This window comes from Thalassophryne amazonica, chromosome 17 (genome assembly GCF_902500255.1).
Source record: "Thalassophryne amazonica chromosome 17, fThaAma1.1, whole genome shotgun sequence".
Lineage (NCBI taxonomy): Eukaryota > Metazoa > Chordata > Actinopteri > Batrachoidiformes > Batrachoididae > Thalassophryne > Thalassophryne amazonica.
Window position 1 is genome coordinate 2,513,201 of NC_047119.1, and position 25,294 is coordinate 2,538,494.

At 42.1% G+C, this 25,294-nt stretch overlaps 2 protein-coding genes across 2 annotated transcripts in view; both read left to right on the forward strand.

Annotated features, from left to right (window-relative positions):
* ttc28 (tetratricopeptide repeat domain 28) overlaps positions 1-15,801 on the forward strand; it is a 284,301-nt gene extending 268,500 nt beyond the window's left edge. Inside the window, exons 31-34 of the mRNA XM_034192530.1 lie at positions 12,122-12,251; positions 12,416-12,523; positions 12,600-13,224; positions 14,229-15,801. Coding sequence (XP_034048421.1) covers positions 12,122-12,251; positions 12,416-12,523; positions 12,600-13,224; positions 14,229-15,369 — 2,004 coding nt within the window. The 3' untranslated portion in view covers positions 15,370-15,801. The remainder of the gene's footprint in view (positions 1-12,121; positions 12,252-12,415; positions 12,524-12,599; positions 13,225-14,228) is intronic.
* Positions 15,802-23,038: 7,237 nt separating this feature from the next.
* LOC117530026 (phosphatidylinositol transfer protein beta isoform-like) overlaps positions 23,039-25,294 on the forward strand; it is a 34,155-nt gene continuing 31,899 nt past the window's right edge. The window contains exon 1 of the mRNA XM_034192964.1: positions 23,039-23,096. Within this exon, the coding sequence (XP_034048855.1) occupies positions 23,077-23,096 (20 nt within the window). The 5' untranslated portion in view covers positions 23,039-23,076. The remainder of the gene's footprint in view (positions 23,097-25,294) is intronic.

A 25,294-nucleotide genomic window follows, 5' to 3' on the forward strand; every position in this document is an offset into this window, starting at 1 on the left:
CTGTCAGAATGCTCGTAGCACGGGCCGGGGCGGAGGATTAGCAGCAATCTTCCATTCCAGCTTATTAATTAATCAAAAACCCAGACAGAGCTTTAATTCATTTGAAAGCTTGTCTCTTAGTCTTGTCCATCCAAATTGGAAGTCCCAAAAAACAGTTTTATTTGTTATTATCTATCGTCCACCTGGTCGTTACTGTGAGTTTCTCTGTGAATTTTCAGACCTTTTGTCTGACTTAGTGCTTAGCTCAGATAAGATAATTATAGTGGGCGATTTTAACATCCACACAGATGCTGAGAATGACAGCCTCAACACTGCATTTAATCTATTATTAGACTCTATTGGCTTTGCTCAAAAAGTAAATGAGTCCACCCACCACTTTAATCATATCTTAGATCTTGTTCTGACTTATGGTATGGAAATAGAAGACTTAACAGTATTCCCTGAAAACTCCCTTCTGTCTGATCATTTCTTAATAACATTTACATTTACTCTGATGGACTACCCAGCAGTAGGGAATAAGTTTCATTACACTAGAAGTCTTTCAGAAAGCGCTGTAACTAGGTTTAAGGATATGATTCCTTCTTTATGTTCTCTAATGCCATATAACAACACAGTGCAGAGTAGCTACCTAAACTCTGTAAGGGAGATAGAGTATCTCGTCAATAGTTTTACATCCTCATTGAAGACAACTTTGGATGCTGTAGCTCCTCTGAAAAAGAGAGCTTTAAATCAGAAGTGTCTGACTCCGTGGTATAACTCACAAACTCGTAGCTTAAAGCAGATAACCCGTAAGTTGGAGAGGAAATGGCGTCTCACTAATTTAGAAGATCTTCACTTAGCCTGGAAAAAGAGTCTGTTGCTCTATAAAAAAGCCCTCCGTAAAGCTAGGACATCTTTCTACTCATCACTAATTGAAGAAAATAAGAACAACCCCAGGTTTCTTTTCAGCACTGTAGCCAGGCTGACAAAGAGTCAGAGCTCTATTGAGCTGAGTATTCCATTAACTTTAGCTAGTAATGACTTCATGACTTTCTTTGCTAACAAAATTTTAACTATTAGAGAAAAAATTACTCATAACCATCCCAAAGACGTATCGTTATCTTTGGCTGCTTTCAGTGATGCCGGTATGTGGTTAGACTCTTTCTCTCCGATTGTTCTGTCTGAGTTATTTTCATTAGTTACTTCATCCAAACCATCAACATGTTTATTAGACCCCATTCCTACCAGGCTGCTCAAGGAAGCCCTACCATTATTTAATGCTTCGATCTTAAATATGATCAATCTATCTTTGTTAGTTGGCTATGTACCACAGGCTTTTAAGGTGGCAGTAATTAAACCATTACTTAAAAAGCCATCACTTGACCCAGCTATCTTAGCTAATTATAGGCCAATCTCCAACCTTCCTTTTCTCTCAAAAATTCTTGAAAGGGTAGTTGTAAAACAGCTAACTGATCATCTGCAGAGGAATGGTCTATTTGAAGAGTTTCAGTCAGGTTTTAGAATTCATCATAGTACAGAAACAGCATTAGTGAAGGTTACAAATGATCTTCTTATGGCCTCGGACAGTGGACTCATCTCTGTGCTTGTTCTGTTAGACCTCAGTGCTGCTTTTGATACTGTTGACCATAAAATTTTATTACAGAGATTAGAGCATGCCATAGGTATTAAAGGCACTGCGCTGCGGTGGTTTGAATCATATTTGTCTAATAGATTACAATTTGTTCATGTAAATGGGGAATCTTCTTCACAGACTAAAGTTAATTATGGAGTTCCACAAGGTTCTGTGCTAGGACCAATTTTATTCACTTTATATATGCTTCCCTTAGGCAGTATTATTAGACGGTATTGCTTAAATTTTCATTGTTACGCAGATGATACCCAGCTTTATCTATCCATGAAGCCAGAGGACACACACCAATTAGCTAAACTGCAGGATTGTCTTACAGACATAAAGACATGGATGACCTCTAATTTCCTGCTTTTAAACTCAGATAAAACTGAAGTTATTGTACTTGGCCCCACAAATCTTAGAAACATGGTGTCTAACCAGATCCTTACTCTGGATGGCATTACCCTGACCTCTAGTAATACTGTGAGAAATCTTGGAGTCATTTTTGATCAGGATATGTCATTCAATGCGCATATTAAACAAATATGTAGGACTGCTTTTTTGCATTTACGCAATATCTCTAAAATTAGAAAGGTCTTGTCTCAGAGTGATGCTGAAAAACTAATTCATGCATTTATTTCCTCTAGGCTGGACTATTGTAATTCATTATTATCAGGTTGTCCTAAAAGTTCCCTAAAAAGCCTTCAGTTAATTCAAAATGCTGCAGCTAGAGTACTGACGGGGACTGGAAGGAGAGAGCATATCTCACCCATATTGGCCTCTCTTCATTGGCTTCCTGTTAATTCTAGAATAGAATTTAAAATTCTTCTTCTTACTTATAAGGTTTTGAATAATCAGGTCCCATCTTATCTTAGGGACCTCGTAGTACCATATCACCCCAATAGAGCGCTTCGCTCTCAGACTGCAGGCTTACTTGTAGTTCCTAGGGTTTGTAAGAGTAGAATGGGAGGCAGAGCCTTCAGCTTTCAGGCTCCTCTCCTGTGGAACCAGCTCCCAATTCAGATCAGGGAGACAGACACCCTCTCTACTTTTAAGATTAGGCTTAAAACTTTCCTTTTTGCTAAAGCTTATAGTTAGGGCTGGATCAGGTGACCCTGAACCATCCCTTAGTTATGCTGCTATAGACGTAGACTGCTGGGGGGTTCCCATGATGCACTGTTTCTTTCTCTTTTTGCTCTGTATGCACCACTCTGCATTTAATCATTAGTGATCGATCTCTGCTCCCCTCCACAGCATGTCTTTTTCCTGGTTCTCTCCCTCAGCCCCAAGCAGTCCCAGCAGAAGACTGCCCCTCCCTGAGCCTGGTTCTGCTGGAGGTTTCTTCCTGTTAAAAGGGAGTTTTTCCTTCCCACTGTAGCCAAGTGCTTGCTCACAGGGGGTCATTTTGACCGTTGGGGTTTTACATAATTATTGTATGGCCTTGCCTTACAATATAAAGCGCCTTGGGGCAACTGTTTGTTGTGATTTGGCGCTATATAAAAAAAAATTGATTGATTGATCACCGTGCACATCATAATCATCACCGTACATATCATCATCACCACACACATCATAATCATCATCACTGTACACATCATCATCATCACCGTGCACATCCTAATCATCACTGTACATATCATCATCACCACACACATCATAATCATCATCACTGTACATATCATCATCATCACCGCGCACATCATAATCATCACTGTACATATCATCATCATCACCGTGCACATCATAATCATCACTGTACAAATCATCACCACACACATCATTATCATCATCACTGTACATATCATCATCATCACTGTACATATCATCATCACCGTGCACATCATAATCATCACTGTACATATCATCACCACACACATCATAATCATCATCACTGTACATATCATCATCATCACCGCGCACATCATAATCATCACTGTACATATCATCATCATCACCGTGCACATCATAATCATCACTGTACATATCCTCATCACCACACACATCATAATCATCATCACTGTACACATCATCATCATCACCGTGCACATCATAATCATCACTGTACATATCATCATCACCACACACATCATAATCATCATCACTGTACACATCAATCAATCAATCAATTTTTTTATATAGCGCCAAATCACAACAAACAGTTGCCCCAAGGCGCTTTATATTGTAAGGCAAGGCCATACAATAATTATGTAAAACCCCAACGGTCAAAACGACCCCCTGTGAGCAAGCACTTGGCTACAGTGGGAAGGAAAAACTCCCTTTTAACAGGAAGAAACCTCCAGCAGAACCAGGCTCAGGGAGGGGCAGTCTTCTGCTGGGACTGGTTGGGGCTGAGGGAGAGAACCAGGAAAAAGACATGCTGTGGAGGGGAGCAGAGATCGATCACTAATGATTAAATGCAGAGTGGTGCATACAGAGCAAAAAGAGAAAGAAACAGTGCATCATGGGAACCCCCCAGCAGTCTACGTCTATAGCAGCATAACTAAGGGATGGTTCAGGGTCACCCGATCCAGCCCTAACTATAAGTTTTAGCAAAAAGGAAAGTTTTAAGCCTAATCTTAAAAGTAGAGAGGGTGTCTGTCTCCCTGATCTGAATTGGGAGCTGGTTCCACAGGAGAGGAGCCTGAAAGCTGAAGGCTCTGCCTCCCATTCTACTCTTACAAACCCTAGGAACTACAAGTAAGCCTGCAGTCTGAGAGCGAAGCGCTCTATTGGGGTGATATGGTACTACGAGGTCCCTAAGATAAGATGGGACCTGATTATTCAAAACCTTATAAGTAAGAAGAAGAATTTTAAATTCTATTCTAGAATTAACAGGAAGCCAATGAAGAGAGGCCAATATGGGTGAGATATGCTCTCTCCTTCTAGTCCCCATTAGTACTCTAGCTGCAGCATTTTGAATTAACTGAAGGCTTTTTAGGGAACTTTTAGGACAACCTGATAATAATGAATTACAATAGTCCAGCCTAGAGGAAATAAATGCATGAATTAGTTTTTCAGCATCACTCTGAGACAAGACCTTTCTAATTTAGAGATATTGCGTAAATGCAAAAAAGCAGTCCTACATATTTGTTTAATATGCGCTTTGAATGACATATCCTGATCAAAAATGACTCCAAGATTTCTCACAGTATTACTAGAGGTCAGGGTAATGCCATCCAGAGTAAGGATCTGGTTAGACACCATGTTTCTAAGATTTGTGGGGCCAAGTACAATAACTTCAGTTTTATCTGAGTTTAAAAGCAGGAAATTAGAGGTCATCCATTAGATTGTCTGTAAGACAATCCTGCAGTTTAGCTAATTGGTGTGTGTCCTCTGGCTTCATGGATAGATAAAGCTGGGTATCATCTGCGTAACAATGAAAATTTAAGCAATACCGTCTAATAATACTGCCTAAGGGAAGCATGTATAAAGTGAATAAAATTGGTCCTAGCACAGAACCTTGTGGAACTCCATAATTAACTTTAGTCTGTGAAGAAGATTCCCCATTTACATGAACAAATTGTAATCTATTAGACAAATATGATTCAAACCACCGCAGCGCAGTGCCTTTAATACCTATGGCATGCTCTAATCTCTGTAATAAAATTTGTGGTCAACAGTATCAAAAGCAGCACTGAGGTCTAACAGAACAAGCACAGAGATGAGTCCACTGTCCGAGGCCATAAGAAGATCATTTGTAACCTTCACTAATGCTGTTTCTGTACTATGATGAATTCTAAAACCTGACTGAAACTCTTCAAATAGACCATTCCTCTGCAGATGATCAGTTAGCTGTTTTACAACTACCCTTTCAAGAATTTTTGAGAGAAAAGGAAGGTTGGAGATTGGCCTATAATTAGCTAAGATAGCTGGGTCAAGTGATGGCTTTTTAAGTAATGGTTTAATTACTGCCACCTTAAAAGCCTGTGGTACATAGCCAACTAACAAAGATAGATTGATCATATTTAAGATCGAAGCATTAAATAATGGTAGGGCTTCCTTGAGCAGCCTGGTAGGAATGGGGTCTAATAAACATGTTGATGGTTTGGATGAAGTAACTAATGAAAATAACTCAGACAGAACAATCGGAGAGAAAGATTCTAACCAAATACCGGCATCACTGAAAGCAGCCAAAGATAACGATACGTCTTTGGGATGGTTATGAGTAATTTTTTCTCTAATAGTTAAAATTTTGTTAGCAAAGAAAGTCATGAAGTCATTACTAGTTAAAGTTAATGGAATACTCAGCTCAATAGAGCTCTGACTCTTTGTCAGCCTGGCTACAGTGCTGAAAAGAAACCTGGGGTTGTTCTTATTTTCTTCAATTAGTGATGAGTAGAAAGATGTCCTAGCTTTACAGAGGGCTTTTTTATAGAGCAACAGACTCTTTTTCCAGGCTAAGTGAAGATCTTCTAAATTAGTGAGACGCCATTTCCTCTCCAACTTACGGGTTATCTGCTTTAAGCTACGAGTTTGTGAGTTATACCACGGAGTCAGACACTTCTGATTTAAAGCTCTCTTTTTCAGAGGAGCTACAGCATCCAAAGTTGTCTTCAATGAGGATGTAAAACTATTGACAAGATACTCTAACTCCCTTACAGAGTTTAGGTAGCTACTCTGCACTGTGTTGGTATATGGCATTAGAGAACATAAAGAAGGAATCATATCCTTAAACCTAGTTACAGCGCTTTCTGAAAGACTTCTAGTGTAATGAAACTTATTCCCCACTGCTGGGTAGTCCATCAGAGTAAATGTAAATGTTATTAAGAAATGATCAGACAGAAGGGAGTTTTCAGGGAATACTGTTAAGTCTTCAATTTCCATACCATAAGTCAGAACAAGATCTAAGATATGATTAAAGTGGTGGGTGGACTCATTTACTTTTTGAGCAAAGCCAATAGAGTCTAATAATAGATTAAATGCAGTGTTGAGGCTGTCATTCTCAGCATCTGTGTGGATGTTAAAATCGCCCACTATAATTATCTTATCTGAGCTAAGCACTAAGTCAGACAAAAGGTCTGAAAATTCACAGAGAAACTCACAGTAACGACCAGGTGGACGATAGATAATAACAAATAAAACTGGTTTTTGGGACTTCCAATTTGGATGGACAAGACTAAGAGTCAAGCTTTCAAATGAATTAAAGCTCTGTCTGGGTTTTTGATTAATTAATAAGCTGGAATGGAAGATTGCTGCTAATCCTCCGCCTCGGCCCGTGCTACGAGCATTCTGACAGTTAGTGTGACTCGGGGGTGTTGACTCATTTAAACTAACATATTCATCCTGCTGTAACCAGGTTTCTGTAAGGCAGAATAAATCAATATGTTGATCAATTATTATATCATTTACCAACAGGGACTTAGAAGAGAGAGACCTAATGTTTAATAGACCACATTTAACTGTTTTAGTCTGTGGTGCAGTTGAAGGTGCTATATTATTTTTTCTTTTTGAATTTTTATGCTTAAATAGATTTTTGCTGGTTATTGGTAGTCTGGGAGCAGGCACCGTCTCTACGGGGATGGGGTAATGAGGGGATGGCAGGGGGAGAGAAGCTGCAGAGAGGTGTGTAAGACTACAACTCTGCTTCCTGGTCCCAACCCTGGATAGTCACGGTTTGGGACCATCATCATCATCACCGTGCACATCATAATCATCACTGTACATATCATCATCACCACACACATCATAATCATCATCACTGTACATATCATCATCATGACCACGCATATCATCATCATCATCACTGTACATATCATCATCATCGCCGCGCACATCATCATCATCACTGTACATATCATCATCATCACCGCGCACATCGTAATCATCATCACTGTACATATCATCATCATCGCCGCGCACATCATCATCATCACCGTGCACATCATCCTCATCATCACTGTGCACATCATCATCATCATCACTGTACATATCATCATCGCCGCGCACATCATCATCATCACTGTACATATCATCATCATCCCGCGCACATCATAATCATCATCACTGTACATATCATCATCATCGCCGCGCACATCATCATCATCACTGTACATATCATCATCATCACCGCGCACATCGTAATCATCATCACTGTACATATCATCATCATCGCCGCGCACATCATCATCATCACCGTGCACATCATCCTCATCATCACCGTGCACATCATCCTCATCATCACTGTGCACATCATCATCATCATCACTGTACATATCATCATCATCACCGCGCACATATCATCATCATCACTGTACATATCATCATCATCACCACGCACATCATCATCACCGTGCACATCATAATCATCATCACTGTGCACATCATCATCATCACCGTGCACATCATAATCATCATCACTGTACATCATCATCATCATCACTGTGCACATCATCATCATCATCACCGCACCCATCATCATCATCACTACGCATATCATCATCATCACCGCGCACATCACCATCACCGCGCACATCATAATCATCATCATCATCATCACTGTGCACATCATCATCACAGCACACATCATAATCATCATCACCGCACACATCATCATCATCACCGTGCACATCATCATCATCCCCGTGCACATCATAATTATCATCACCGCTCACATCATCATCATCACCGCACACATCATAATCATCATCACTGTGCACATCATAATCATCATCACTGTGCACATCATCATCATCACCGTGCACATCATCATCATCACCATGCACATCATCATCATCATCACCGTGCACATCATAATCATCATCACCGTGCACATCATCATCATCATCACCACCGTGCACATCATAATCATCATCACCGTGCACATCATCATAATCATCATCACTGTGCACATCATCATAATCATCATCACCGTGCACATCATCATAATCATCATCACTGTGCACATCATAATCATCATCACCGTGCACATCATAATCATCATCACCGTGCACATCATCATCATCACCTTGCCCATCACCTCAGGGCCCTAATTTAATGGCACAAGTGTTCAGTCAGTGCCGAGTGTGGGATCGCTGAAGGTTCAGCAGTGCAACAGCATGATGTTGAGATGAAATATCAGTTTGAAAGTGGTGAATAATCACCTTTTGAGGCAGCCACAATGATTTTCTCAAACCTGTCTGGTCGAGCCAGACCCTCTAAGGACCGCCCACTTCACTGAGCACAACAAAATGTATTAGATTTTCATCAAATTTGGTGTGGACATCCAAAATGAATATATCTCAGACGAGTTTGACTTTGAGCATGATCAGGTTTCACCAACATCATCTAAATGAAATATTAAGAGAGAAAAGGCAAGATTAAGGAATTACTTGTACGGGGATCTTCAGCCCGTAAGCATGCGATCCTGTTTTTACTTGCATTACCCAAATGTGGAGCAGGTTTAGGAACTGCTTGTCTGTTTGCCTGTCTATGTGTCCATGTGTCCATATGACCAATGTGTTCATGATCTCTTAACAAAGACATTTTGTGTCATGGAGAAATAGTAGGCAAGGTCAACTCAGTAAGTTCTTGTACAAGTTTGGCATACAGCATGTTTCAGTTCTAATTGTGGCCACCAGAGGGCAGAGTATCTGAAAACTTTGTGTACTCGATCATTTTGCCGATCTGCTGCACGAGATGTTTTGAATTTAATTGTGACCACTGGAATTTTCAGAGTCTCTGAAAATTGTGTACACAATATCTTGAGAGAGAATTTTCATTTCAAGGTGAAACTTGACACACATGGTCACCTCACTAAGATCTTGTACAAGTCTGGTGTGGGGTGTGTTTCAAGTCTAATTGTGGCCACCAGGGCATAGCCCTTTGTAGTATCATGTATGTGATATCTTGACAAAGACATCACAAGGTCACCTCAGTAAGGCCTCTGACCAGTTCAACACTGGGCTCATTTCAGTTATAACTGTGGCCTACGTGTGTGTATGGCACCTAATATCTTGATAAACACTTTGTGTGTTAAGGTCAAACTTGATCCACGAGGTCACTGTTGTGAAAGTGTAGTGACACGGACCCACAACAGGGGGCGCAAATGAACGGACAATAGAAGGACTCAAATTTGAACACTTTACTGTTGTGAATGACACAACCATACACAGCAGATTATAGAATGATACAAAGTCAATGGATAAAGGTGTCGTGTGGGCAGGCTCGATGATAGGAGACGTCCGTCTAAAGAAGAACCGGAACCACACGATTTCCTCCGCCACCGAACCCGAAGGATACTGGAGCCGCCAGGTCCCGAATCCCCCAGGTGGCCACCATCTCCGCGTGTCGGATCTGGTACCGCTGGCGAAGAGCAAAGACAGTCAAGTGTGGGTGTGTGTACACCCAGTAACAACAACGGTGGGAATTCCACCTCAAATCACACACTCGTGCAGCTCCTGTTTCAGCACTTATCTGGAAAGAGTGAGAGGCGAAGACGTCGGCACTCTCACAAACCACCAATCAGCGGACAAGGCTCCACAGGAAAGCGGCTGCAAAAAGAGGTCAGACTAAGATACAGTTTAGTTTATGGCTGAGAATATTACCTCCTTAGAAGAACGATATCTCGGCGACATGGTGGAGGTGTCATCCTGCTTTTATCTGGGGTGAAGTGCAGATGATCGGTGACAGCTGTCATAGTTGATGAGTGACAGCTGTCACCTCAGCTGTTCCTGTGAGGCGGCAGCGCCCTCTCGTGCCTGAAGCCCGCACTTCAGGCAGGGCGCCCTCTGGTGGTGGGCCAGCAGTACCTCCTCTTCTGGCGGCCCACACAACAGTCACCTCAATAAGACCTCAGACAGGTTTAACAATGGGCTCAGTGAAGCAGGTTAGAATAAGAATGGACCTTCGTAATTTCTATACAAGTGCCTCTACTGATCAGAGTTGTTCAAATTGTTCATGTTTTATCAACGTTCAGTAAATGCTACAGATTTCCAGTATGTTTTTATTTTTCAACTTGCAAATTCATCAGGAATGTGACTTTTTAGCGGAGTAACCATGATCCTGATGCCTGATTTCCACCTAAAATATTGTAATCTAATTTTGTGCTGCTTTACATAAGAGAAACCTTCATGGTCGCTCTTCTCTTTCCACCTTTTTACAGCGTTTAGCACCAGCACGAAAATACCCAATAGATATGCAAAGTGAATTTCAGGGTCAGGAAAATGCACTTGGCATTGTGACGAAGCCAAAATAGGGCCCTTTGAGTACATTGGATTTGAACACTTGATGTTCTGTAATGCTGCCTCCTGCTGTCTTGTACCTGATGGTCTGAGACATGACATCATTATTTTTCATATCCCCTGAGTCACTGTTGCAAACCTCTCAGCATTACAAAGCCCACATTGCATGACTGAGTGTGCCGTGATACAAACCCAAAATTTCTGCAAACAAACTGCTAAAACGATCTGTTTCCTCTTCTCTTGTACCCACCTCACAAAGGCAGTTGAAAGCATGGTGGTGATGGTAAGTGTTTCATGGTGACATTGCTAGATGGAGGTAAAGGAAAGCATGTCAGGAGTTTTTGATTGATTATATCAATGTCTTATTCACCAGCTTGATGGACGCACCAACACACCATATGAACAGAAAAACTCAGAAAATCCAACAACAATATCGAAGAAAATTCAGAGATCAGATTGGGACTCAGTATCTGCAGATACTCAATATTAAATAACTCTGATCAGGATTGGGGATTACAAAAACACTGATTGGTACATCTTTTTGAAAACAAAGAACACATTTGTTTCACAATCTGGCAGCACAGTGGATTAGTGGTTAGCACTGGTGCCTCACAGCAAGAAAGTTGTTGGATCGCTTCCCGCCCTCTCTGTGTGGAGTTTGCATGTTCTCCCCGTGTGTGTGTGGGTTTCCTCCGGGCTCCTCCCACAATCAAAACATGCATATTTATGAACGTGTATGAATGAGGTGGTGGTCGTAGGGGCAGAGTCGCAGCCAGGTTTCTGCCAGTCTGGCCCGGGGCAGCCGTGGCTACACTAGTAGCTCACCACCACCACCACCACCACGATGTGTGAATGTGTGAGTGAATGAATAATAATGCAACGTGTAAGTGCTTTGGATATCTGGGTAACAATAAGGCACTCTGTAAATCTAAGTCATTATTATTATTATAATCTATTAACTCACATAAATCAGAAACTACACTCATTCTCCGAAAGAGCCTTAATGTTAAAACATGATATAAATGATAGTAAAACAAAATAAGAATTTATTTCCAGTTCAAATCACATTATCGCCCCTTTTTGCCTCCTGTGGAACAGAACATATATGAAAAAAGCAAGAGTTTGGTTGATGACTTTTATTTTGGGTTTTCTAAAAACAACATGATAAAAATTACACATACAGAGTAAAAATAAACACCAAGCTCACCTCATATTTGGCTGAATATTGTTATTAGCTGAAAGTAACTATGTACTTTTGTGTATTGTAGCTGTGTATGATGGTCTCTCGCTCTCCTTTTCCCTCCAGTCATTAATGCTTCTGTCGTCTTCGTAGCTTCACCAGGTGCTGGTGCAGCTACAGTCAGGTGACAAAGAGCAAGACTTCTCATTGGCTCCTATTCAAGTGTCGATAAGCGTGCAGCTCTGGAGGCTTCCGGGTTGCCACGAGTTTCTGGCATCGCTTGGTGAGTCGTCATCGGACTGCATCACATTTGACGTTGGAACAGAACCGACTGCCACACAGCCCTGACTGGATTCAGGCAGTCATGAATGTCAAAGTCACAGTGCGCCTGTAAGCGTCTAAGGCGCGGTGTGGTGGGATGTGTTAAATTCTCTGGTTCTGTGTCAGGGTTCGATCTATGTGAAGTGGGTCAGGAGGAGGTGGTGCTGAAGACCGGAAAGCAGGCCAGCAGGCGAACTATGCATTTTGCCCTTCAAGCTCTTCTAGCACTCTTTGGTGAGTGTTTGATGCCAAAACTAAATCCAGTCTCTGACATTTGAGATTGTTAATTAATTCCTTCTCTTCTTTTTAGACTCAACAGAGCTCCCCAAGCGGCTGAGCATGGACAGTTCCTCCTCCTTGGAGTCGCTGTCGTCCTCTCAGTCAGCCTCCCAGCCACACTCCTTAACCCTTTCCTTTGGTTGTTACCCAACCCAGCCCTCCTGCTTGCCTCCAGTTTCTTCCAACAACCTCTCCTGCGATGCCATCTCCGTGTACAGCCTCAGTTCCCTCGCCTCTTCCCTCAGTTTTCTGTCCCGTCCGGAGCCTGCAGGAAGTGATGTCATCAGCCAGCGTTCGTATCAGCAGGACCTAGAGAAGTCTGCGGGCCTCTTCATCTCACACCACCATTCAGACAGCCTGTCAGCCTGCCAGCTGGGTAATCATGGAGCAGGATTATCTGGACAAGGGGAAGAAGAGGAGTATCAAGGGTTTTCTATCATAAGCAGTGAGCCATTAGGACGACTGGGGCGAGAATGCGACACTCTGCCATTACCTGCGGGACACAGACATGGCAGAGGAGGTGTTGGGAGAGGAGCTGCTGGGAGTCATGGATATCCCATTACAATTTCCACCAAGGGAAGTGTCAGCACGCCAACATCACCAGTTAAAGCGCCACCACTGCCTCTAACTGTTCCAACGAGCTCAAACCAAGACATGTAAGTTGAGTTCTGTTTCTTAATGCAGGATTACTGAATGAATGAAAGGCTATCAGAGGAGTGGTGCACACCCTGTGCACTCAACACACCACAATATAAATATGCATATGTCTGTGATGGTGTTGTAGACGGTGTATAACTTCATCACATGACTCCTGTGTAACTTTGTTAGGAAGTCATTCAGAACAGTCAGTTATAAATATTTTGCTGATCGGTTTTTGCTTTTGATCATCTATCTTGGCTTCTTGCTTGTTGAGATATACAAAAAGTGTGTTTGAACCATGTATTCCTTGACTTTGACCATTAACCAAAATACCTCAAAATATAATGTGAAACAGAAACTGGTGTAAACAACATTTCTTCGGTTATTTACTATGGTGACGTGTTGCACATGGCTGCTTCTGCACATTGTCTTTCCATGCTGGACAGTGTGCACACTCAAAAAAATAACTTGGTCAGTGAACATAATAAAATTATGGAAAGTATTTCTACCAAAGTAAAATGCGTTAACTTACCCAGAAACAATTTTGCAGAGTGACCTAAATGTCAGTTTGTTGGGTCAACATGATGAATTTGCATTGCTGTTACTTAGTTATCATAGTTCAGACCAACTAGGTTTATAAGTAAGTCCCTTCGGCTGCTCCTTTGTTTGCACTCGGGGTCACCACAGCAAATCCAAGGAGGACCTGCGCGTCTAATTGGCACAAGTTTTACGCCGACTGCCCTTTCTGACGCAGCTTCACATTACACAGAGAAATGGAGAAATGTGACAGGTTTTCAATTATCTTGTCCACCGACACACACACACACACACACACACACACACACACACACACACACACACACACACCAGTGAAAACAATAACCCTACCCGCCACTTCGCCAACATGCAGGGTGATTAGTCCTTTTTAAATTACGGAGGAACAAAAAAGATCTGTTGCCCTTTGGGGTTTATTATAAAGCTTCCTAACGTTCTTAATGCAGTCGGTTTCTTTCTTTTGCAGTTCGTCTTCTCAGAGGACGAGAAAAGGGAAGGTGAGCAGTTCTGACTCTGACCAGTCGAGTACTGAGACAGACAGCACAGTGAAGTCCCAGGAGAGGACAGGGCCTGCAATGCCACTCAATCCTCAGGAACTGGCGCAGAAGATCCTGGAGGAAACCCAGAGCCACATGGAAGCTGTGGAGAGTTTGCAAAAAGCAAGTGCCAGAGGGAAGTCACCACAAGGAGCTGAGGAGAGTGAAAAGACGCGTAGTGGAAAGCCTTCTCCCAAAACCCCTTTCACCCCGAGTCTAAGTCCTACTGGAGGAGCACAAGGGTTCCAGCCCTCTGAGACCAGTGCGTTCAGCAGACCCAGTAGCCGAGCGAGTCTGAAGGGTTGTTCCTCACCGCTCTCACGCCATCTCTCCACCTCTGTGTCAACACCTCCCCTAACTCCACCCAAGCCTCCATCCCGCTCTTCATCACTACAGAAACTCTCCCCTGGACAAACCACCCCAGTTCATTCTTCTCCCCGTCTTCCTGTAAAACAGCGGAGTTCCCTGACGTCCCCACATGTGCACACACAACCTCAGCTCAAACTCAAACACGCCGCGTCACCTTGTACCGTTCACGTCTTACCACCCTGCTCTTCCAGCGACCTCTCCACCTCCCCCACCCCTGTCATCCCCTCTCCTGCTGGCAGTGTTCCCTTTCCTGCCCATTCCTATTCTTCTGCCGGATCACTTTCAGCCTCACCAAGCCTCGCAAATACTCAAGAACCAGACCAATCAAAAGACGCTGCTCCACAGAATAAAGTCCAAACCATTCACAACTTAAAAACATTTTGGGCCCACAGACATGACGTGCCTGACCCTGGCAGTTTATTCCGAGGTGGGAATAAAAAAATGACTACAGTCCAGAAAGATGTTTTGGGGTTACTGAATCTATCACCGAGACATGACTCTATCAGCAAAAACACTGAGGGACTCAAGAACCAGAGCACTGGGGACAGACCCAATGGTCCCCAAACACCGGAGGCAAAAACACCTCCATTATCAAACCATCACGCAAACTCTAAAGCAGGTAGTCCCCCTATCAGGATCCCCTCTGCAAATGGCTACAGGTTTCTCTCCCCCGGACATTTTTTCCCGTCCTCTAAATGTTGAGGGTTTGGTTGTTTGAAGCAAGTGAACATGATTTTCTGAATGTGATGGCTGTGCCTTCTTCTGAGGAGAACTGGAAGGACTAAACATCAAGTGTCTGGCTTTAATTCTGTTTTGATGACAGACTGGAGAGCGCGTCTTTTAATGCCTCTGTCTACACTGAGAGGAAACGGACTGAAATACCTGCCACTGTTAAAACTCTACACACTCGCTGTATTTGTGTAAGTCAGTTACAGAAATAATTTGAAGTGAGAAGCTTAGATTTTAATGTTACAACATTTTATGTCAGGTCGCCCTAATCATCGGTAAGTTGGGTAATAATTATTGTCATTATCTGTGTTTATTATCATTTATTTGTAAACAGTCTTTTTTCCATTCATTTTTACACACTTTCTAAAAAGAGTTAAACCAACAAAGGCACATTGAAAATATTGTCAGGGTTTTTTTGGGGGGGGGGGGGAGGGGGGGGGTGGCCTTTTGTGATTGTCAGCATGGTGCCTCTGGATATTTGTTTTTTCAGTAACTTTGTACTGCACACTACTGCAGCGGTGCCATAGTCCTCAAAAACATCTCAGTGGTCAGTAAGTTGATGAATAAAAGTCCTTTTCTTGGCTTGCTTTGATTACTTTGACTAGTTTTGCAGTAAAAAGCTCTGCACAGATTCTTTAAGGATGTTTTGGGGAGGTCTGCTATTACCCATTTGTGATGCCCGACTGTCTATGTTTTTCTTGAAAACAGTCACACCCAGTCAAGGCCAAACATCAGGTGTAAGCGGTGGTAAAAGAAGCATTGTAGAACTTTGTGCAATCTGAAAATTTTTGATCACGTTAAAAAAAAAAGTGACGCCTGGATGCATCCTGAGTTGAAATAAGGAATAGTCGGATGTAATTTGTGCAGAGCAGGAGTGATATTTTACGATAGTAGCAGGTGGACATCCTGGCACAGTGTAGAGCTTCCTCCTGATTCTCCTCTACAACATGAAATCCATGAAATGCATGTTTCGCTCTTCAAGAGAAGACAGTATTCAGATGTAAACAGATGCAATTTAGCTATGGGAACGTGTGGGAATGCCCAGTTTTCACAATTTTAGAATTTAGATGCAAACAGAGCCAATCATCAGCAATGGGAGACCACCCTTAGAACAGACATCACAGTATGGAGGTTATGCATGTTTATCTCTGTCCAGGACTGTTGACCTGGTTTCAACAGTCAGTACTTTATGTACTCTTGCAAAGTTGAGACAAAGTCACTGTCCATTGTTGACTCTGCAAGACCCTAGAAGAAGTCATATATAGACCCCAAGGCCCATTGGTGCCCATGTTTATCTTCAGATACTGTAGCATTAAGCAGATGAGAGTCCATGAATTGCCCTGCATGGGACACCAGTACATCACAGGTCACTTCCCCATCCAAGGCCATTTTTCCATTTACAGCCTCATAGATGGGAAGCAAGCCAAGGACACAGACAGGTAGTGTGACCGGGAAACCCAGGTCTAAATGCTTGTATCCCAACTGCTATCCCACTGAGCTACCTACAGTTCATCCAGAAAGTATTCACAGCACTTCACTTTTTCCACATTTTGTTATGTTACAGCCTTATATCAAAATGGATGAAATTCTTTTAGTTCCTCAAAATTCTACACACAACACCCCATAATGACAATATGAAAAAGGTGTTTTTGAGACTTTTGCAAATGTATTAAAAAAAAAACAACTAAGAAATCACATGTACTTAAGTATTCAAGCCTTTGGGGAAGTGATGGTCTAGTGGTTAAGGTGTTGGGCTTGAGTTCAGAAGATCATGGGTTCAAATCCCCGTCTGACTGGATAATCACTAAGGGCCCTTGGGCAAGGCCTTTAATCCCCTATTGCTCCCGGTGTGTAGTGAGCGCCTTGTATGACAGCACCCTGACATCGGGGTGAATGTGAGGCATAATTGTAAAGCGCTTTGAGCGTCTGATGCAGATTGAAAAGTGCGATATAAATGCAGTCCAAATGCAGTCCATTTGCCATGAATCACAAAATTGAACTTGCATCCTGTTTCCACTGTTCATCCTTAAGATGTTTCTACAGCCTAATCTGAGCCCCATCCGACCTAATGGAGCTTGAGAGGTGCTGCTAAGAGGAATTGAGGTGGTAATTGCTGCCAAAGGCGCATCAACAAAATATTTTGCAAAGGCTGTGAATACTTGTGTACATGTGGTTTATTAGTTTTTTATTTTTAATAAATTTGCAAAAAATAAAGTAAAAAAAAAAAATCATGTCATTATGGGGTGTTATTCCATTTTGGAATAAGGCTGTAACATAACAAAACTGGAAAAAGTGAAGCGCAGTGAATACTTTTTGGATGCACTTGAAACTGAGCTCTGTGTCTTGCCTGATGGCAACATATCTCAAAATGTGATGGACAGATTTTGAAGAAATTTTGTGAAAATGAGTTAGTCACATATAAGTTAATTAAATTTTTTACAGTAATCCAAGTGTATTTCTTTATTATTCTTGGCTGATGATGTTGCAAGAGTCAGATAGAGAAGAAAAATCTGAATGCTGACCGCTATCCTCTGTCAGTTAGCCAAGACATGCACTGTCTGAGTGCCTTTCAAGCTAGGCCTTTAAGGGTCGCGTTTGTTTTTGTTGGTGTTTTTTTTTTTAGGCAGAAAAGTGCTAAGACAGCACCCAGAAACACAATGTCCCAGTAGCTTTCTTAATAAAGAACAATGTTCCTTGTGGGATTTGAGTCTATGACAACAACAAAAAGCTAGTATCTCACTGAGCCGCGACTGTTTGAGAGTGGCTGGAGAGACAAACTTGTGACAAAAAGTGTGAATTATCAACAATATTTCAATTGGAATCTCACCGAATTGGTACAAAAGACACGTTAGCGCATGTCACCCAAATGTAGGCTGAATGTTGCACGTAATGGTGGCAAAAATAGGGCCAAAAAGTGCAAGTAGTTTGCATACATCGCACATGAAAATTCAGTAAGGTATATATTCCAATTCTAAGGTGGAACTATGCCAGTATACAAAGGTATATCTAAATATCTAAAAAGGAAGAGTAAAATAGGAGAGTAGAAACGAGCAGAGTAGAGCCACTTAGGTGCCTGGTCTTGAGAACCAGCGATGGTTGTCAAGCACAGTTCACATGGCTGAAATGACATGATTACAAAGAAAGCGGTCAGGATGACTGTGGACTGCTTTTATGCTGTTATAATGTGAAAAGAGGTTGTGGAAATACCCCAGACTGCAGCCACAAGGCACAGGCTGTAAATAATAATAAAATAAATAATAATTTTTAAAAAACAGGAAGAAAAGTGTGGACAGCACACTCACCAACGTGCAGAATGTCCAAAAGCTGCGTATCGTCAATATTATTGTTCCCGCTGGATCCACTGCCCTCTCCTCCATGGAATGCCCAGTATATGATCCTCCACTTATACGATCCTCCGCTGACCAGGCTCTGTGATTCACTTGAAGGGCTCCTTGATATGATCACAGGCTCCGGGATCCTCTGGTAGCACTCCTCAGTGCACTGGAATGGCCATTTCCACTGTGGTCCTCCAAAAAAGAAAAAGAAAAACACAATAAATTCAGATCGTACACGCCCTTCACCGGTGAACTTGCTCTTCCCGACTGCTTCCAGAAGCACTGTTCCTCTCCAATCATTATAAAAGGAAAAGTGTGTCATCAAGCCCTCACAGGTTTTCTCACATGTTGTACACTTTTTGACTCACAGATATTACATCAAGAAGGATTCAAGACACCCACAAGGACTCTGTGACTATTTAGAGAAAAAAATTGTTGCTGCAAAATTTTTGCTTTGTTCAAAATTCAACCAACAAGACAGTGATGTGCTAAGACTCACATGAGGAGAATGCAAACCGCCCCGAAAGTTGCGCAGATGCTGTCCACAACCTGTCACGACCCAGTGAGATACAAGCCTAACCACTAGCTTGCAATGTACTGGAATACAAAGCACTCACCCTCAGCAGGAATTCATCATCTGTCCAGTTCCTTGTCTCTATTTTGAAAGAGTTTATGTGACAAATCAGATAACTGTAAACAGAATCAATGGAAGGTTTTGGTCTGTGAATGATTACCTGAAAAAGGCGCTGGAGTGATGTCACAGTCTCTTTTTCAACTAAGTGCTTGGAGTGGCTGTGCAAAAAAAGTAGAACTCTGGAAAAAAAAGACGCTGAGTACAGCAATTTTTCTGGAGGCAGCTGCATGAAGCTGCATACTCACCATTGTCATTTTCAGCCATTGGAAAAAGACACTGATGTCCAGCAAACAACAAAAATTAAACACCAACATGCAGTATATGACCACACTGATAAGATGAAAATGAAAAAGTTTATGACTAGTTCAAACATGAGATGATGTCAGTCCAATCCACTTGACAGAGAAACATCCAAACAAGAATGTAGAACACAAGCAGCAGAAGGATGGCTGAACATTGTAAGTGGGCCAGCAACCTCAGGATTGCACCAGGTGACCCGACTGTAACAAAAACATCCAGATGGTGGGGCAGAGACTTCAGGAGGGTGATCACATTGTAACAGAGACCCCAGGAGGACAGCTACAATGAGTCAGACACATTAGGGAGGCAAGTGTTTGGATGCAGTGGCTCAGAGACATTGCAGGGGTGGCTGGGTGGGTGGCCACAGTGAGACAGAGACATCAGGAGGTTGGCCGCACAGAGCTGAGACTTCATCTCGAATGTGGCCTGGAAGCTGCAGCTGCACCAAGACATCATCCACAGGGCAGGCTGGAAACTGTAGCAAGGCCAAGACATCATCTGGGGGCATTCCAGAGACTGTGGCAGCATCAAGATGAGGGTGGCATCAGAATGCAGTGGTGCTGAGAGGTTATCTGAAGGATGGACCAGAGTTTTCTATTAACACTCTCAAAGTGCACACTGCATCTGTAGTGTCCTTTCTCAATACAAAACCATATTTTTGCTTACAGATCTTCTCCTCTCTTGTCAGACTAGTTTCCACTATTTTTCCCATAACTTCTTGCTCTGATTAATATCACTTTGAGCAGATGAAATCAGTTAATCAGTGAAATCACCTGCTGGAGTCAGAGGCTGCACAGAAAACCTGCCCCCTCTTGGCCCTTTCTGGAACAAGCTGCCCACCCCCATTATAGATAGATAGATAGATAGATAGATAGATAGATAGATAGATAGATAGATAGATAGATAGATAGATAGATAGATAGATAGATAGATAGATAGATAGATAGATAGATAGATAGATAGATAGATAGATAGATAGATAGATAGATAGATAGATAGATAGATAGATAGATAGATAGATAGATAGATAGATAGATAGATAGATAGATTTGGTTTTATTGTCATTACAACAAGTGCAACTAAATTATCATCACACCCAATCACCTTAGACAAAAAATACAGCAATTAATCCACAATTATTACTAGTTGAACGTAATAATTTTAATTCACACATCAGAATTAAAACAATTAAACACATACATTTGATTGTTTATCTATGCTAAACTTTAAGACAGTCAGTCAGTTGAATTGAGGCAATGTGAGTGTGGGGGGGCTGCAAATGGAAAGCTGCAGCAGCAGAGCCGCGCTGCCTCCCGAAGGGGCAAAGGTGTGGCGGTGCAGAGGCCGGGGTAGTGGTGGTGGTGGGGGGGACAGAAACACAAAAGAGGAGGAAAGGAGAGAGGAGGAGATGTGACCGCCCTCGTCAGAGTCCCGAGCAGAAAAATATCATTAGCATATACCTACTTCTCCACTCCTCAGGCTTCATCTAACATTACATTTTATTAAACAGTCTGAGGAAAAACTCCACTGCCATCTCTCCTAAACATTCCCAAGCCTCCACTGGTGTGCCATTTTGACAAACTTCCTTCCGCTCTTCATTCACTTCCTGATTCACTCTCTCCACCTAATCCATTATCTCTCTCCACATTTTTTTCATTCATCAGCTCCTCAAAGTAACCACATAAAAAAAAAAAGAATCAGGAGGGTCAAGCCTGGATAGAATGTGTGGTACTGCACACTGTGGCATCACCACATGACAGAAACATACTGGGTTCTGAATGACTACCATGCAGGCAGACAACAAATCCATCCTCACCTCCTGAAATATCTGCCTGCTGCAGCCAAGAGAAATGTGGGCATCCCCTCAGCCTTCTCCAGCCACTGTGGTCCTCCAGACTGAGGCATAGAAATATGCGGCGTATTTCTATTTCTAAGCACGGTGACTTAGTGGTTAGCACTGTTCCCTCACAGCAAGAAGGTCATGGGTTTGATTCCCACCTGTGGCCTTTCTGTGTGGAGTTTGCATGTTCTCCCTGTGTCTGTGTGGGTTTCCTCCGGGTGCTCTGGTTTCCTCCCACATCCAAAGACACGCAGGTTAGATGGACTGGAAACGTTAAATTGTCCGTAGGTGTGAATGTGTTTGCTTGTCTGTATGTGGCCCTGTGACAGACTGGCGTCCTGTCCAGGGTGAACCCCACTTCACGCCCTTTGACTGCTGGGATAGACTCCCGTGACCCTTAATTGGAGTAAGTGGTTGAAGATGAGTGAGTGAGAGAAAATCTCAAACTGAAATACTCAGACTCCTCACTCAGGTTCTGAAGTGTTGCTGCTATCAAAGTAAGTCTTAATTATGCAAACATCACAGCACTGTCTGTGAAGTCAAGGTCAAGAAACATTACCTTGTCAACAAAGGTACCTAAGCTACAGATTTCCACACCCTTATTCAACCCCCAGTCCATAGTGCAGCAACACATCCCTGGTCAAAAGTCACTCAGATACCTCATATATCTGAAGACTTGTTTCCACACTCCATGGGAGTAATTCTGTTGCTGCCTTCCATTGGAGGGCAGCAACATATATGTTGATGTGGAAAACCATGTGGAGCCTCATCATGTCAAAGATGAAATCACAGGAGACCACCAGGGGACGTGTCTTTGGAGACTACCTTTGGGTTCAGTGCTGAGGGGTCGTCCGCCGCATGGCAACACTCGGGTCCAAGTCGGAGGCGGCTCATGTGGATGGGCATCTGGAACGTCCTTTCTCTTTGTTGTGGGTTTATTTACTGATTTTCAGGAAGATGGTGGACTCAGTCGCCCCCAGTAGATCTCCACCACCGACATCACACACAACAGACTGCTGACAAATATCTGCTGATTACAGCACAATTTTTGTGTGTTTTCTAATAAAGGTTTCAATTTTGTTTCATATAAACATTTTATGTTTCTGTCTTTATATCATTGATTGTTGTGTAAATATTTTTAACCGGTGGTGTAAGCACTTTGACATTTAGTTTTCCAAAAGTGCTGTACACATAAATTATTATTATTATTATTATTATTATTATTATTATTATTATTATTATTATTAATAATAATAATAATAATAAGAAGAAGAATGTGACCACCAGAGTGCGCTGCGGTCTTAACTTTTCGGTCGTTATGAATGAAACTGGAGGTCAGTGTTCAGATTTAGAAATTCATGGCTTCCTCCGATCACAATCGATAAACACATTCGGATCACTGATCTGTACTGATTTGGATTCAGAGCCTCCTGTCAGTGGGCGGGGCATGAGAGAGGATGCGTGGTGTGTGGACTTTTCAGCCAATCAGATGTGTTCCGGAGGGCGGTGCTAATTTGTTGATTGTGTCTGGGCTCAATCGCCAGTGCGCATGCGCAGCCCGGGTGACGAAGATGGTGCTCATCAAGGAATAGTGAGTGTGGATTGGATTTTTTTTTTTTTTTTTTAAACTATGTGGCTTTGGTCACATTTAGATGAGTGGTTTTGTTTGTTTGGTAACATACAACTGTGTAATAAACGTATGTGTCTGAGGTTCTGTGGCTGGTCCAGCTGTGTAAACCCGGTGGATCAGGACCTGGATAACGGGACACACCGGCTCTTGTTTAGGCGTTACTACATCTAGCTAATGTTAGCAATCGACTTCTACCAGGAGAGAAGACAATTAGCTTCTTAATGAAGACGACCTCTGTATAAAACAAATCATTCTTCACACAACGGCGAATATAATAACTTACATCAGTAGCTAACCAGTTAGCACGCTGCTAGATTTCTAAAGTGCCATTAATGTTAAGCTTTGGTGCCGTCAGTGACAGATTAAGGTTCGTCGGATTTAACGCTAGCTAGGCTAAATTAGCTATAAAGTACTAGCGTTACTTTTTGACGAAGTAATTCCGCAAAAACCAGATGATGTGGTTTTGTAGCCTTCAAACTTGGCGTGATGTTATGGAAGTACTTTACCGTTACTTTATTGGAGCTAAATAGGCTACGTTACAGCGCTAACTGGCTGACAAATGTAATGTTAATCATAATTTCGCCTTCTTAATTAACACAACTAACTTTAAACTATTGTCCACACAGGTGCTCTTCTCACATTCAACCTGGTCATGTTTTTCCTCCACATTTCCTTTCAAAGCTAGTTACTGCTAAGTAGCTTTTCAGCTACAGAGTTAGCCTAGTGCCAGTGTAAGAAAATGGGATATACTTTGCAACATTAGTATTATTATTAATAGCTGCATAATTTATATTTAACTTTTTGTTTGTTTCATTAAAGTATCCCCAAAGTTTTATGCATGTCTATGTCAAAACTCATTTATTGTCAAGAAATTTATGACTGAAATATCCCGTTTTAGATGTGAGTGACGTATGTCACGGCAGTAGACACTTTGCCATCTCTCCCCCCCGGTCAGCTCCATGCCATTTTGTTTGCCCCATAATATAAACTGCTGTGTAGGCCATTCATGTTCTACTGGGATGTTGCATATTACATCACATTATTTTAAATCGGAACAAATTTAAAAATAAACATTTCGGATTGTTTCTTGAACACATAACAGCTGTTTGAGGTTACAAAGCCACATGACGTCACATTATTGTAGATTGCAGAACAAATTTAAGAATAGATATTTCTTGGTTTTTGAGTATACACACTTATAAACAAACATTGGGGTGGCACATTTTCATTACTGTTTGTACACAGCCTGTTTTTGTACACTGGCTTTTGCTAGTTAGAATGACTTGCTCATTCTGCATTTTATTTTCTTGCATTTTTTGTATGAGTAAGGTCCCACAAAACTATCTACGAGGTCTATTAGAAAAGTATCCGACCTTATTATTTTTTCAAAAACCATATGGATTTGAATCACGTGTGATTACATCAGACATGCTTGAACCCTCGTGGGCATGCGAGAGTTTTTTCACGCCTGTCGGTTACGTCATTCGCCTGGGGGCAGTCTTTGAGAGAGGAGTTGCCCACCCTCTCGTCGATTTTTTTTTTTTTTTTTCATTGTTTAGGAATGGCTCAGAGACTGCTGCTTTGTTTGATCAAAATTTTTTCAAAACTGTAAGGCACAACTGAGTGGACACCATTTGATAAATTCAGCTGGTTTTCGGTAAAAATTTTAACGGCTGATGAGAGATTTTGGTCTGGTAGTGTCGCCGTAAGGACGGCCCACGGCGCCTGACGGCGATCTGCACTTAGAGGCGGCAGCGTCTCACCGTTTCAAGTTGAAAACTTCCACATTTCAGGCTCTGTTGACCCAGTAAGTCGTCAGAGAACAGAGAACTTTCAGAAGAAGTCGGCATGAAGAGTTTATTCGGACATTCCATTGTTAACGGACATTTTGTAATGAAAAAACGTGCGGGCAGAGTCGCATGTCGGGCCGGACCCGACCGCGGGGGGTCGCGACAGGAAAAACAGCTCCGTTGGAAACCTTAACGGACAAGTTGGAACATGCCCAAGCTGTTAAACAATTTCTCAGTTACTCACTTGTTGAAAGCCATCAAAAGCCGCCTGAATTTTACAATTTTTTTTTTTTTTATAAAACTGCCGGTTAGTTTTATAAGATACCTCGTATAGTATATCTTTTAAATTACAATAAAGCATACTAAACA